The sequence below is a fragment of the Gadus macrocephalus genome, chromosome 7 (assembly GCF_031168955.1).
Source record: "Gadus macrocephalus chromosome 7, ASM3116895v1".
Classification (NCBI taxonomy): Eukaryota; Metazoa; Chordata; class Actinopteri; order Gadiformes; family Gadidae; genus Gadus; species Gadus macrocephalus.
This window is the reverse complement of record NC_082388.1, coordinates 6,335,693-6,350,317: the sequence shown is the minus strand read 5'-3', so window position 1 is coordinate 6,350,317 and position 14,625 is coordinate 6,335,693. Positions and strand designations below refer to the sequence as shown.

Genomic DNA, 14,625 nt, shown 5'->3' with positions numbered 1-14,625 from the left:
GGGGTGCGGTCCCGTCTCCGCCGACGCGATCTGCTCTTCTTCGTAATTGTCGTCATCCTCATCGTCATCGTCTTCATCCTCATCCTCGTCTTCGTCCTTATTCAGAGCTTTGACGCTAAAGACCTGAGAGTTCGGGTTTATTGACGAGAGAAATCGAAACAGCGTCGTTAATGTCACAAAAATGATCAGCTCGTTTCAGGAAAAAAATCGGAACAAACACATTACCGCTATCGAACAAAGAATCGTTTAACTGATATACAGGAGACTAAGGCTGCGTTACAATACCCATGCTACCACATTATTTATTACGCAAGGAATAGATTCAGTACGTCCAGATAAAAAGTACGGAACAGGCAGTGTGCGCTTCTTACCCACAATGCTTTGCAGAAGAAGATACATGGGTGGCACTAGTTTGCTTATCAGAGAAATCACCTGGGGTCCGTCCCAATTATATGCATACTTGGCGCAACGGTGCGTACTCTGTAAGGGTTAGCTGCGGTAGAAGTAAACAAAGGAAAAGTATGCGACTTGGGATGCAGCCCATGGAGTGACTTTCCATGTTACTCTGCTACTCTGCTAATGGGATTGAGCCTGGATTACACTGGGATTACAAGAAGGATTATGCAACAAAGAGGGCCACGTGACTAGAAGGGGTAAGGGGGGGTGGACATTGGGGAAGTCCCGCCTCTTACCTTGCAATGACCAATCACACGCTTCACACACTTGGAGGAAAATGTTAATCACAATGTCCCGTTTGCGTCTAGTTTATCAAACTTAATCCACTGGCATTTCAATGTTTTTCCTGTTTTAATTATCATGACCTCTGACATGTATATCATTTTTTGAGTTTTTAAATTAATATAAATTTATACTGAGCAAAGAATGGAGGAAGGATGAGATAAGAAAGGATTCCAAAGATGTTAGATTCACTGCAAAAATGATGTTTTTTAAATGTACATGCATTTATTTACATATTTAAGTGAAATTAAAAGTAAGTACAAAAAAAATTATTGCTATCTTGATTACAGGAGCGAAGTATGACATAATGTAAACATTCACAGATCAAGGCAAAATACCCTCACATATCTGAGGGCTTTAACAATGAATACTCCTTACTTATACAATGTATATATTTATTACACGGGTCTTTTCAACGTTCCGTTCACTTGCATGGGCACTTCACAACTTTCGGCGGTGATTGGCAACGGATGAATAATGACCGCTGTCAAGGTAAACAAAAGGACTTTTTGCCTTTGGTATCACTCCGCACGTAGTCCGGTAACTTGTCAATGTAATAAGCGGGATATGTATCAACCCAAGCGCTGTCGGTTGCTAAGCGACGACGTCAACGTCTTGGGCGGACTATTTCTCTGCTGATCAACACTATGAATGCTGGTAACAAATACATTGTAAATAAATTGTTTCGTTTTGGGAAGTAGCCGTGTAATAAGCGGGATAATGTATAGAACTTCGCCGGTCATTATCGTAAAATAAGCCCCTTCATGGCGAAGCAAGACGGGGCTTATTTTCTCGATAATGACGGGCGTTCTATACATTATCCCTTACATAGTCCCTGAGTCTGATTGGACTCTGGCAGAGGCTGCACACCTGTTGCGCGTTGACCAATCAGTGGTCAGCAGGCTGAACTAGCAGTAAATGCACTCAGTCTCGCACACATATCTGGTGCCTCAATATCACAACATGAATGGCGACAGGAAGATAAATACTAAAATTGTAGAGAAGAAATCAATATAAAGAAATATTATAAATAATGATGCTTAAAAGAAATCCCGATATCAATTCATCATTGTTAATATAATATCTGATAAAATGTAAACTAACAAATGTAAACGAACACGCGCAAAGACCAATACACGCTTGCGAAAGTTAACACACAAAATGTAACACAAAAATAACAAACCAGCCATATTTACATGTGATCAAACGAGGCACTCTGATTGGTCCATTGGCTAAGGAGTTATTCCCAACCGGTGAGTCACTTTTCCATGGAGCGGGTTGACTTGAAACTGTAAGGTTGCTAGTTCGATCCTCGGCTCCTCCTAGCTGAGTGTCGAGGTGTAACTGAGGGCGCACTCACACTAGTACATCTGTACCGTGCCCATGTCCGTTTGACACCTGTACCGTACTGAAGTACGATTCGCGTGTCGGCTCATTAGCATCTGTACCGTGGCCTGAGCAGACCTCTTCGATGTGTACTCAGGCCACGGAATTTAACTGTACTTGTGCACGGTTGGCTTGCGATCTAGACTTTAGGGGCGCAGAGGTGTCAAACGGACTTGGGCACGGTACAGAGGGCCTAGTGTCTAGGTGTCCCTGAGCAAGGCACCTCACCCGAACGGATCCCCGTCAGAAGGTTGCGGTCGCCCAGAGGGGTGGACTCTGCCGTGAATGTGTTTGTGAACGGTGGTAAGTCGTTTTGGAACAAGGCCTAAATGTAAAGATGTCAAGATGGCCGTCATTTCAGGTGGAGGTATTGGGGCATCACGTCGCCCCAGAACTCTTCCGGTTCTCCGGTAGCTCCGCCTCTCCTTCTGGACGGGGGCTGGCTCTTATTGGTCAACTTGGTGCTCTGTTTTTCACTGGATTTAGTCCCTTTTTTCTTCACCTCCTCCTCCTTCCCTTCCTCTTCTTCCTCACTCTCTTCCTCCTCTTCCTTACTCTCTTCCTCCTCCTCCTCTTCACTGTCATCTTCCTCCTCCTTTTCACTATCATCTTCCTCCTCCTCTTCTTCGTTGTCTCTTCCCTCCTCCTCCTCTTTCTCTGTGTCTTCGCTCTCCTGTTCTTCCTCACCTCCTTCCTCCTCCTCCTCTGCTCCTTCCTCCTCCTCTGTTTGGCTGCCCTCCTCTTCGTCGCTGCTGTCCTCCTCCTGGGTGCTGCTCGCCGCCTCCTCTTCCTCCTCCTTACTCTCTTCCTCCTCCTCTTCACTGTCATCTTCCTCCTCCTTTTCACTATCATCTTCCTCCTCCTCTTCTTCGTTGTCTCTTCCCTCCTCCTCCTCTTCCTCAGTGTCTTCGCTCTCCTGTTCTTCCTCACCTCCTTCCTCCTCCTCCTCTGCTCCTTCCTCCTCCTCTTCCTCAGTTTGGCTGCCCTCCTCTTCGTCGCTGCTGTCTTCCTCCTGGGTGCTGCTCGACGTCTCCTCTTCCTCCTCCTCCTGGTCCGGTTCTTCGTCAGTGGCGCTCCCCGTCTCCTTCTCATCCGTCTCCTCTTCCTCCTCCTCCTCCTCCTCCTGCTCCGGTTCTTCGTCAGTGGCGCTCCCCGTCTCCTTCTCATCCGTCTCCTCCTCCTCCTCCTCCTCCTCCTCCTCCACCTCCGAAGATGCACTCTCCTCCTCTTCCTCCTCTCCCTGGGTTTCAGAATCTTCCGTCCTGCCCTCTGCCTCTTCCTCCTCCTCCTCCCCGCCCTCTTCCTCCTCCTCCTCCTCCTCCTCTGTCCCGGCCAGGCTGCCCTTCATTCCATCCTCCTCCTCCTCTTCCTCAACCTGCTGGTCGGTGGTGTCTTCGTCGTCTTCGTCCTCCGTTGGCCGCAAGGTGGAGCTCTCCTCCTCCTCCACCTCCTCCTCCTCTTCCCTCCCTGTGACCTCAGAGCCGCTAAGACCTCGTCCTTCCTCCTCCTCCTCCTCTTCCCTCCCTGTGACCTCAGAGCCGCTAAGACCTCGTCCTTCCTCCTCCTCCTCCTCTTCCCTCCCTGTGACCTCAGAGCCGCTAAGACCTCGTCCTTCCTCCTCTTCCTCCTCTTCTCTCCCTGCGACCTCAGAGCCGCCAAGACCTCGTCCTTCCTCCTCCTCTTCCTCCTCCTCCTCTTCTCTCCCTGTGACCTCAGAGCCGCTAAGGCCTCGTCCTTCCTCCTCCTCCTCCTCCTCTTCTCTCCCTGTGACCTCAGAGCCGCTAAGGCCTCGTCCTTCCTCCTCATCCTCCTCTTCTCTCCCTGTGACCTCAGAGCCGCTAAGACCTCGTCCTTCCTCCTCCTCCTCCTCTCTCGCTGTAACCACTGAGCTGCTATGACTTCCCCCTTCCTCCTCCTGCTCCTCCTCTTCGCTCACACTCGTGTCTTTCCCCTTCTCCTCCTCCTCCTCTTCCTCCTCCTCTCCCTCATTGACTGAGAGCACGTCGGCCACGCTGCTCTCCGATTGGCCCTTGGTAGTGGCCGCCACCTCTTCCTCCTCGGCACTTCCCGTCTCCACCCCTTCTGCACCACCAGGAGGAGGGGTCTCGACACTGACGGAGGTCTGCCTCCTGGGAGAAGGGTCCTGCTCCTGCTCCTCCTCCTCCTCCTCCTCCTCCTCCTCCTCCTCCTCCTCCTCCTCCTCCTCGCTCCGAGACCGGTGCTCTCTCTCCCGCCGGTCTGGCGAGGTGACGGGGGAGGAGTCCCAACCAGATGCCACCTGCGTGACTACTCCCCCGACGACAGCGCCGGCAACCGCGGCTGCGGTGGTCGCCATGACGACGCCGGCCACGCCCGGTCCGAGTCCTCGCGACGGCTTTGCCTCGCCCTCCTCCCCCGCCTCCTTCCTGTTCAGCGATTCCTTTTCCTGCTTCCTCCCCCCCGGTCGTTTCCTGGCCGGGGGGGTCGGCTTCCTGTCATCGACAGGAAGTGACGACACATCGTCGGATTTGAGATTGGACGCTTTGTCGGCCGAAGACTTCGGATCTCCGCCGGAGCGTTTTGTCTGCACCATTAGCGGCCGGCCTTTGGGCTTTGCTCCCTTGGGCGAGCGAGGCGGATTGAGCTCGGCGGGTTCCAACTCGACCTCCGACCTTTGGACCGGAACCGCGGCGCTTTGTGCCTTTTCCTTCGTTTTCGTTTTAAGGTGTGACAAAGTCAGAATTTTTGTGTCCAATTTCTGGGAACCATGGGGATTGGATGAAGGTCGGGGCCCCTGGGGATTGGATGAAATTCGGGGCCCCTGGGGGTCCGACTGGCCCCAGCTCTTTAAGAGCTCTGTAGGCAGGGCCCGGTGGGGGCTGCAGTCCCCCTTCTGGGTTGAGTGCTGGGGCCCCCAGGGGGTCTGTGGGCCCTTGATCCCGGTCTCCCAGTTCTCTTTCTTGGGCCCCCCTCGGACGCCCTTATCGTCGGTGTGCTTACCCTTCCTCTAGTCCCCCCGACGCAAGCAGAATGGAGGAGAGAGACAGAGACAGAGACAGAGACAGACAGACAGACAGACAGACAGACAGACAGACAGACAGACAGACAGACAGACAGACAGACAGACAGACAGACAGACAGACAGACAGACAGACAGACAGACAGACAGACAGAATAAAGAAAGAGACAAAGATAGAAAAGGAGAAAAATAAAAAAAGAAAGAAAGAAAGATGGTAAAGAGTTAAAGGGTAACACCTCACAATAAGGTTACGTTGATTAACCATGAGTCAGCTAATATAAGTTACTGCGTTAACTAACGATTAACCGTTAATTAATGGTCTATTCATCATTTACTGATTGTTCATGTTAACTAAGGTCTTAATGTATACACAATTTAATAGCATTATAGTTAGCCTTGGCCACAACCCTGAAAACTATGCTAATGTTATATAATAATGCTGATGCTAATTTAAGCCAACGTTAATTAATGGTTTCTAGTCCATTTGTTAACTGTTGATTAATTGTTAGCTTGTTGTTAATCAATGCTTAGTACTACGTTAACTGACCTTCATAAATGGTTAATTAATGTACCGGTATTTAAAGTGTTAAAGAAGTTAATGAATCATGATCGATGTGTTAAAATTAATGAATGATATTTGAAAAGAGAAACACAGAAGCAAGGAAATGGTCAAATCAAATAAAAATGAGTGCATGAAGAAGAAAGTGTGTTCGGATTGACCAGGTATGGGACAGGAAGTGATGTTCTGGGAATAGAATCTAATAATTATCGCAAGTTTTCGGATGTTCTTGGATCTATTTCTCCATCGCCTGCTCGGGCGAAATTTTTTATTAAAATCTATTATCAGCAACACGGGAGACTTTAGCAAAATACAATCATCATTTGACAGTTGGTCTGACCGATATCGCTCCCTGTTATCACGATCAAGTCCTTTATAACAACAGCATTTGATAATGTAAGAAATTTTGTTAAGACTGACCTTTTGAACGGGGGACATTGTTAGTGACTGATCGTTGGGGTCCACCTTCAAGAGATGCGTCTGTTAGGGAAACACAGTTAAGAACGTTAATACCCATTCCGATTTGGTGTAAATAAGCTAAAATTCTACATTTACATTAAGGGCGTAGAGCAAATGAGTCGTTACAAGCCGCTTTGAAAACTTGCCTCTTCTGACACCATCTAGGCGTGTCCTAGATGTGTGCTGGATAGTGCACTGAAGCAAACGCTGCTCATCTATCCGTCATACATCTAGGTGGACACGCCCACTTGTGATGTCACTAAAAGACAGGAAAGGGCAGATTTTCCTGCATGCAGGCTTGTATAATACCCTCCTTTGAGATGGTATATATTTTAAGCACACACTCTGTTCCACAACTCTCACATGCATCATCTCATCATCTCATTTTCGTCCGCTTATCCGGGGTCGGGTCGCGGGGGGAGCAGCTCAAGCAGGGGGCCCCAGACTTCCCTTTCCCGGGCCACATTGACCAACTCTGACGGGGGGATCCCGAGGCGTTCCCAGGCCAGTGTTGAGATATAATCTCTCCACCTAGTCCTGGGTCTTCCCCGAGGTCTCCTCCCCACTGGACGTGCCTGAAACACCTCCCAAGGAAGGCGCCCAGTGGGCATCCTTACCAGATGCCGAACCACCTCAGCTGACTCCTTTCTAAGTAAAGGAGCAGCGGCTCTAATCCGAGTTCCTCACGGATGGCTGAGCTTCTCACCCTATCCCTAAGGATAGGGTGCTTGTACCCGCAATCTCGTCCTTTCGGTCATCACCCAGCCCTCATGACCATAGGTGAGGATAGGAACGAAGATCGACCGGTAGATCGAGAGCTTTGCCTTGCGGCTCAGCTCTCTTTTCGTTACAACGGTGCGGTAAAGCGAACGCAATACCGCCCCCGCTGCTCCGATTCTCCGGCCAATCTCACGCTCCATAGTACCCTCACTCGCGAACAAGACCCCGAGGTACTTGAACTCCTTCACTTGGGCTAAGGACTCATTTCCTACCCGGAGTAAGCAATCCATCGGTTTCCTGCTAAGAGTCATGGCCTCCGATTTAGCGGTGCTGATCCTCATCCCAGCCGCTTCACACTCGGCCGCCAGCCGATCCAGTGAGTGCTGAAGGTCACAGGCCGATGATCCAATGAGGACCACATCATCTGCAAAAAGCAGTGACGAGATCCTCAGATCACCGAACTGCAACCCCTCCCCACCACGACTACGCCTCGATATCCTGTCCATGTATATCACAAACAGGATTGGTGACAAGGCGCAGCCCTGGCGGAGACCAGCACCCACTGAGAACGAAACTGACTGGCTGCCGAGGACGCGAACACAGCTCTCGCTTTGGGAGTACAGGGATTGGATGGCCCTGAGGATAGACCCCCTTACCCCATACTCCCGCAGCACCTCCCACAGTTTCTCCCGGGGGACCCGGTCATACGCCTTCTCCAGATCCACAAAACACATGTAGACCGGATGGGCTTACTCCCAGGCCCCCTCCAGGATCCTTGCGAGAGTGAAGAGCTGGTCCGTAGTTCCACGTCCGGGGCGAAAACCGCATTGTTCCTCTTCAATCTGAGGTTCGACGATCGGCCGAACCCTCCTTTCCAGCACCTTGGAGTAGACTTTACCAGGGAGGCTGAGAAGTGTGATACCCCGGTAATTGGCACACACTCTCTGGTCCCCCTTTTTGAACAGGGGAACCACCACCCCGGTTTGCCACTCCTTTGGCACTGTACCCGACTCCCACGCGATGTTGAATAGGCGTGTCAACCATGACAGCCCCTCAACACCCAGAGCCTTTAGCATTTCTGGCTGGATCTCATCAATCCCTGGGGCTTTGCCACTGCGGAGATGTTTGACTACCTCAGTGACCTCCACCAGGGAAATTGACGACGAAACACCATCAACCTCGAGCTCTGCCTCCAACATAGAGGGCGTGTTATTCGGATACAGGAGTTCCTCAAAGTGTTCCTTCCAACGTCCGACGACCTCCTCAGTTGAGGTCAACAGAGTCCCATCCTTACTGTACACAGCTTGGATGGTTCCCCGTTTCCCCCTCCTGAGGTGCCGGATAGTCTTCCAGAAACACTTTGGTGCCGACCGAAAGTCCTTCTCCATGGCCTCTCCGAACTTCTCCCACACCCGCTGCTTAGCCTCCGACACGGCAGCAGCTGCAGCCCTTCGGGCCTGTCGGTACCCTGCAACCGAGTCAGGAGTCCTCCAGGATATCATATCCCGGAAGGCCTCCTTCTTCAATCAGACGGCTTCCCTGACCACCGGTGTCCACCACGGTGTCCGAGGGTTACCGCCCCTTGAGGAGCCTAAGACCCTGAGGCCACAGCTAGCCACCGCAGCTTCAGCAATGGAGGCTTTGAACACCGCCCACTCCGGCTCAATGCCCCCAACCTCCACAGGAATGCCAGAAAAACTCCGCCGGAGGTGTGAGTTGAAGATACCTAGGACGGGGGCCTAGGTATTATCATCGCGACAATATTAATGATTTGCGGCTAAATCGCTTATAAGATTTTGTGGCTAAATCGCTTTTAAGATTTTGTCACTATATCACTTTTAAGATTTCCTGCTAAATCGCTTTTAAGATTTGCGGCTTAATCGCTTTTAAGTTCTGCAGATAAATCGCTTTTTAAGATTGACGGATGCATGCATCATCAATTAATCAATTAGTTAATTAACCAATTAGAGGTTACCATGTTGAGGAAGTCAGCGGTGTCCCCCAGCCCCCTGACGCTGTCTGTGTCCGTCAGTCCGTCCAGAACGCCGTCAGCCTCTGTAGGGTAAAACAACAGCAGCACAACTACCGTGAGATCGGGGGGTCGCCGTGGTTACGGTCCCCCTGGTTCCCTGGGAGTTTGTGGGTCTAAGGAACGTGTTTATCCCGATGTGTTGCCTGAGAAGAGTTAAGGGGGATGTGATGTGGAGAAAGATTCAAGATTCAAAGATGTAAAACATTATTTTAACCCATTTAAGCCGGGAAAGCATTGCCGCTGTTCTACCTTTAAAGCCGGGGGCGCTGTTGCGTCATTCTACCTTTAAGGACGGGAAAGCGTTTGCGTCGTTTTTCTGTATAAGGGGGGTTTTTGCCCAAAGTGTCGGCCTCTGGGCCACTGAAATGCATCATAATAGACACATATAGGTGTCAACTTGTTCCTCGTGAGTTTAGTTCAGAAATTTCTTCAAGCAAGTATGGCGGAATTTGAGACTGAAGACTTTTCTGACGGTAGCGATTTCGAGGAGTTTCTCGGCTTCGAAGATGTTGATGAGGCCGAGTACTTTGATGACGAATACGAACCGATTGACCGGGAATTATGGTTAAGGCACATGTTCGTGAATGACGACGAGGAAGAAGAAGTATGGAATGGGGCTATGGGAATGGGGCTGCTTGTGTTGCCGGTGCGAAGAGATTACTGGCGACAGAGTAAGAATCTCTTTCGGACGCAATTCGCCAGAAATATGTCCCGGGACAGATTTGCGGCCATCTGGAGGCAAGGACAATAGTAATACTTATTGATTGTGATGATGCTGTAATAAGAAATTACGACAGTTTATATGTAAGAGATGTATTACTGTCCCGGAGATGCGCAAAGCACCCGGGTGCGTAAGACCAGATAAGCTTCTCTGGAATGTCACTTATACTTATCAATAGTAATACTTATTGATTGTGATGATGCTGTAATAAGAAATTACGACAGTTTATATGTAAGAGATGTATTACTGTCCCGGAGATGCGTAAAGCACCCGTAAAACCAGATAAGCTTCTCTGGAATGTCACTTATACTTATCAATAGTAATACTTATTGATTGTGATGATGCTGTAATAAGAAATTACGACAGTTTATATGTAAGAGATGTATTACTGTCCCGGAGATGCGTAAAGCACCCGTAAAACCAGATAAGCTTCTCTGGAATGTCACACCTAAGTGCGATCTCCAGACTAGCAATACATCTCTTCCAAAGAATAGAGCTTCTTTGGAATTTCACACCTAACTGCGATCTCCAGAACAATAATGCCTAGGCTACTATACATTCCCAAATTATAGCCTGTATCTTTTAATTACGCTACTTCTTAGGATGGAATGCAATTGTATTTGTATTATGCATAATACTTTTATTCAGTAGTCATCACATACAAGTGCATGTAATTTAAAACGCAGACTGTTTACAGTTTTAGTCCCAGTCTGTTCCCCTTCCCATGTTTGTTATTATATACTTTATTACTTTCTTATATACTTATTTCACTTTATTATACTTTATTTTTTTTACCGTTTTGTGCTGTTCCTGCACTTTTACATATTTTTTTACTTTTTTATTTACTTTTCTACCTGTATGTAAATATTGTAAATATTTGTAAATAAAAACTCAAATTTCCCATGTAAGCCACAGGTGTCAGCTCTCAAATACTTTTTGAATTGTGTTCCTATCTGTTACAGGGGCTGAGAAATCAGTAATTTAGTAGGCGTTGACACAATTGCTGAATTTCTAGAAAAACTTCAGGTTTTGGGGGCTTTTCTGAAATCGCCTATAGGTTTTACAGGCATTTTTTCCAGGCGCTTTAGGCCTAAATGGGTTAACTAAAGTTTTTCGTAAAGAATATTTTTGGGATAAATTCGGACGGTCTGAATTCGGTTTATTGTTCGGGGATACACCCTGAAACCCTAGTGATTTCATTATCTTTTTATTCATTTGTATTATCATCGTTAATAGTTGTCGTTTGTCGACCTCGCAACCGTTTAAATAGTTAGCATAGCTTTCAACATTACTTTACCTCAGCTAGAATTAGCACAGCCCAACCGATTGAAGGCTATCTTTAAGACGGTGTGTCCTACAATACACCGTCTCGTAATTTAAAATCACACTGATCATCCAAAAAAAGCTATGAATGCACTCAATTCATAACGAGCAAGAGTTTGGTCCAATGAGAGAATCGAAAGAGAAGAGGGAGGGGTATCAGAAGGGGAGGAATCGGAAGAGGATGGGCCAGAGGAAGGAGGCGGAGCCAAGAGGGCGGGGGATCCGAGGGGGAGGAGTCAGAAGAGGAGGAGTGTCTGAGGAAGAAGGCGGGGCCAAGAGGAGGGGGAGGAGTCTGAGTCCGCGGAGGTAGGTACCCTGGTGTTGGTGCATGCCGTTGTGCACCTGTCTGTGGGCCAATGGCAGCGACGAGGGCGGGGCCAGGCGTGGGGGCGGGACTGTGTTGGTGTGGACAGGAAGGGGCGGGTTGAGGTAGGCCGGCGTCCGGGCAGGCAGCGTACTGAACATGGCGCCGAACTGGTCCGGGGAGCGTTCCTGGAGAGGTGGAGGAGTCAGCTTTAGGTACAGGAAGGTACAGGAAGGTCCATATATGGGCTTATAGGCGCCATTTTGAAAAACAGTCTAATAACAACAACAACGTAATAACAATAGTCTTGAAGAAGTCAACGCCCTTGTACGTTTTTTGTCTTTTTTTACACTTTTGTCGTTATCTTTTCCGTAATGTCGAAAGATTTTACACTTCTGGAAATACAAATCTTGTCACCATATTAAGGTGGTGCTTCATCCAAATCCCGACACATAGAGAGAGAGAGAGAGAGAGAGAGAGAGAGAGAGAGAGAGAGAGAGAGAGAGAGAGAGAGAGAGAGAGAGAGAGAGAGAGAGAGAGAGAGAGAGAGAGAGACTGTCCGTCTGTCTTTGTGTGTGAGCACCACCCTTGCCCCGCCCTAAACAGGAGCTGTTCCTCCACACACCCTCTCTCTCCTGCGGACCCGGGCCGAGAGGCTCCTCTGGAGGGTGGAGGTGGTTGTCGTGGTGATCGTGTCCCCCAGGATCTCCAGGCCGCCGCCCTCTAGGTAGTCCTCGGTCAGGTCCTCCTCCTCTAGGGTCACGGGGTCGAGGGTGGGGTCGCGGGGTCGTGCCAGCACCACCAGGTGGCAGCCGCCGCACGCTGCCTAGGAAACACCAAAAAATAAATTGTTGTGTTTTCACGTTGTTTTGTGTTTAGTTTTTTTATGAATGGTCTCTTGGGATACTCTTGACGGTTGAAGCGACAATATTAATGATTTGCGGCTAAATCGCATTTAAGATTTTGTGGCTAAATCGCTTTTAAGATTTTGTGGCTAAATCGCTTTTAAGATTTTGTCACTATATCACTTTTAAGATTTCCTGCTAAATCGCTTTTAAGATTTGCGGCTTAATCGCTTTTAAGTTCTGCAGATAAATCGCTTTTTAAGATTGACGGATATTAAGATTTTCCGCTAAATCGCTTTTAAGATTTTGTGGCTGAATCACTTGCTAGCGTTCTTTCTGCGGAATTAAAAATACAACGAAGACATTGCAACTGCTTATTGTCTTAGCGAGTCCCCTCCCACAGCAGCCAAAGCGAACACGTGTTAGCTTGGAATCATGCCAAACCTCACCTTTTAAAGTTCGTAATTTCTTTCCACTTTGCCAACTCACCGATATTAATCCCAGTATGACCCCTCATTTAGTTGTTTGTTTTAAACCAACGTATTTTTGTCGCTGAAGAAGCTAGCGAAGGCGCTAACATCGTTAGCGTAGCCAAAACAAGGGCGTAACTAGTGCCTTGGGGCAGGGCAGTGTTTCTCAACTGGTGGGTCGCTACCCGAAAGCGGGTTGCGGACATGTTCGGAATGGGTCCCGGAGCGTGTGGTCAAAAAACTAAATTATATATATGAATACAGAAATTACAAGAATATTTTTGCCACTTTTTTTACTTGACTCTTATTGCTAGAGTAATCTGATTTGAATAAAGGGATTTAAATATCTGTTTATTCATGTTTATAAAAGTTTATTAGGACATTTTATTAGGACTAGCATTAGGTACATTATAGGTACATTATCCTCTACACAGCACATAGGGCCACCTGGAGGAACTACAAGGTGCACAACATTTTACTTCAGACCGGAGTGAAGCTTTCAAATGCAAATCGTGATTGATCTGTATGGTTTATTTATTTTGTTTTTGTAAAAAAAAAAAAGAAACATGGTCAAACGATGTGCTTGGGGTACATGTAACACGGACAGTGGGTATCCCGAGAGGCTGCAGAATGGGGTATATTTCATCCCTTTTCCCAAGCCACAACGGGACAAGTGTGTAATGTGTGGAATTCCAGAATACCAACAGAATTTAAGTTTGTCACCTTCTGTAAGTATTTTAAAGTTTTGAATATACCCCTCCATAGCGTAATGTAGTCCCTTTGGATTCAAAATTTCTCCAAAACCTGCTTTGACAGACTGTCAGCTGACATTTTTTCATGTTTATTTATCCAGTCTGCTATGGGCATGACTTAGCGACAGGTCAATTGTTTGCAACACCTACTGCCTGGACGCGGTACTGCAGGAAGTGGGGGCAGAGTGTGGGCTGGAACTGGTTGGTGAAGTTCTCCTCCCCCAGGCCCAACTTGCCGTGGCGACCATCTCCAAATGTGTAGAGCAGACCGCTCTCTGGGGAATCACCATGGCAACGGCAGGTCAACATACTGGGGGTATGGCTAAATGACGGAGGCAAAGGTGTGTGTGTGTGTGTGTGTGTGTGTGTGTGTGTGTGTGTGTGTGTGTGTGTGTGAGAGAGTGAGAGTGAGAGTGAGAGTGAGAGAGAGAGAGAGAGAGAGAGAGTGAGTGAGTGAGTGAGAGAGTGTGAGTGAGAGAGAGAGAGAGAGAGTGAGTGAGTGAGAGAGTGTGAGTGAGAGAGAGAGAGAGTGAGTGAGTGAGTGAGTGAGTGAGTGAGTGAGTGAGTGAGTGAGTGAGAGAATCTTAAATAGATAGAGACAACGGGAGAAACGAGAGACAGTGTTAAAGAGAGACTCTGTGTGTTTGTGTGTGTGTGCGTGTGCACGTCTGTCTGTCTGCCTGCTTCACCTGTGATGACGGCCGTGTGGTTCTCCCCACAGGAGACCCCAGCGGCCCGCCCCCTCCTGAAGTGCTCCACCCCGTGGGGGGATCGGGACTCAAACACGAACGTCCCATGGCCCAGCTGCCCGAACTGGCCCAGGCCGAAGGTGTAGACCCCCTCTTCTGCGGGGGAAGTATCTTTAGTACTTAGCATGGTGTAGAGTCTTATCCTAGCTATCTTTCGTATTTAGCATGGTGGTGCATCTTTTCCTAGCATATATTTAATGTCTGCATTAAATAGATGCAGACATTTGCATATATTTAATTGAATATTATTACATTAGATATAAACAAAAATGATGCAGTTCCAATGTCAGCGGTGGAACTCACCTGCGAGGACCACCGTGTGCCCCCCGCCGCAGAACACCTGGCTCACCGGCCCTGGGACCCCCTTCACCAGCTGGGGAGCACGGTGGCCGGGCAGCTGGTTGGGCTCCAGGCCGAGCTTACCGCTGTCACCCTCGCCAAACGTGTACAGGCCACCGCTAGCTAGAACGGCAAACAGAAGAAGAAGAAGAAGAAGAAGAGTCTGAATTTATAATTCGGCTCTAGAATTGTTACTTGTGAACTTTTCTCCACAATTCCCTAACTTTTCT

General features: G+C 48.4%; 1 protein-coding gene across 1 annotated transcript in view; it reads right to left on the bottom strand.

Annotated features, from left to right (window-relative positions):
- Positions 1–941: 941 nt before the first annotated feature.
- The window catches only part of LOC132461167 (uncharacterized), a 15,279-nt gene continuing 1,595 nt past the window's right edge, over positions 942–14,625 (bottom strand). The window contains exons 2-9 of the mRNA XM_060056212.1: positions 14,360–14,518; positions 13,997–14,152; positions 13,458–13,582; positions 11,866–12,066; positions 11,251–11,428; positions 8,836–8,915; positions 6,102–6,161; positions 942–5,110 (exon numbers count right to left, since the gene is read on the bottom strand). Coding sequence (XP_059912195.1) covers positions 2,477–5,110; positions 6,102–6,161; positions 8,836–8,915; positions 11,251–11,428; positions 11,866–12,066; positions 13,458–13,582; positions 13,997–14,152; positions 14,360–14,518 — 3,593 coding nt within the window. The 3' untranslated portion in view covers positions 942–2,476. The remainder of the gene's footprint in view (positions 5,111–6,101; positions 6,162–8,835; positions 8,916–11,250; positions 11,429–11,865; positions 12,067–13,457; positions 13,583–13,996; positions 14,153–14,359; positions 14,519–14,625) is intronic.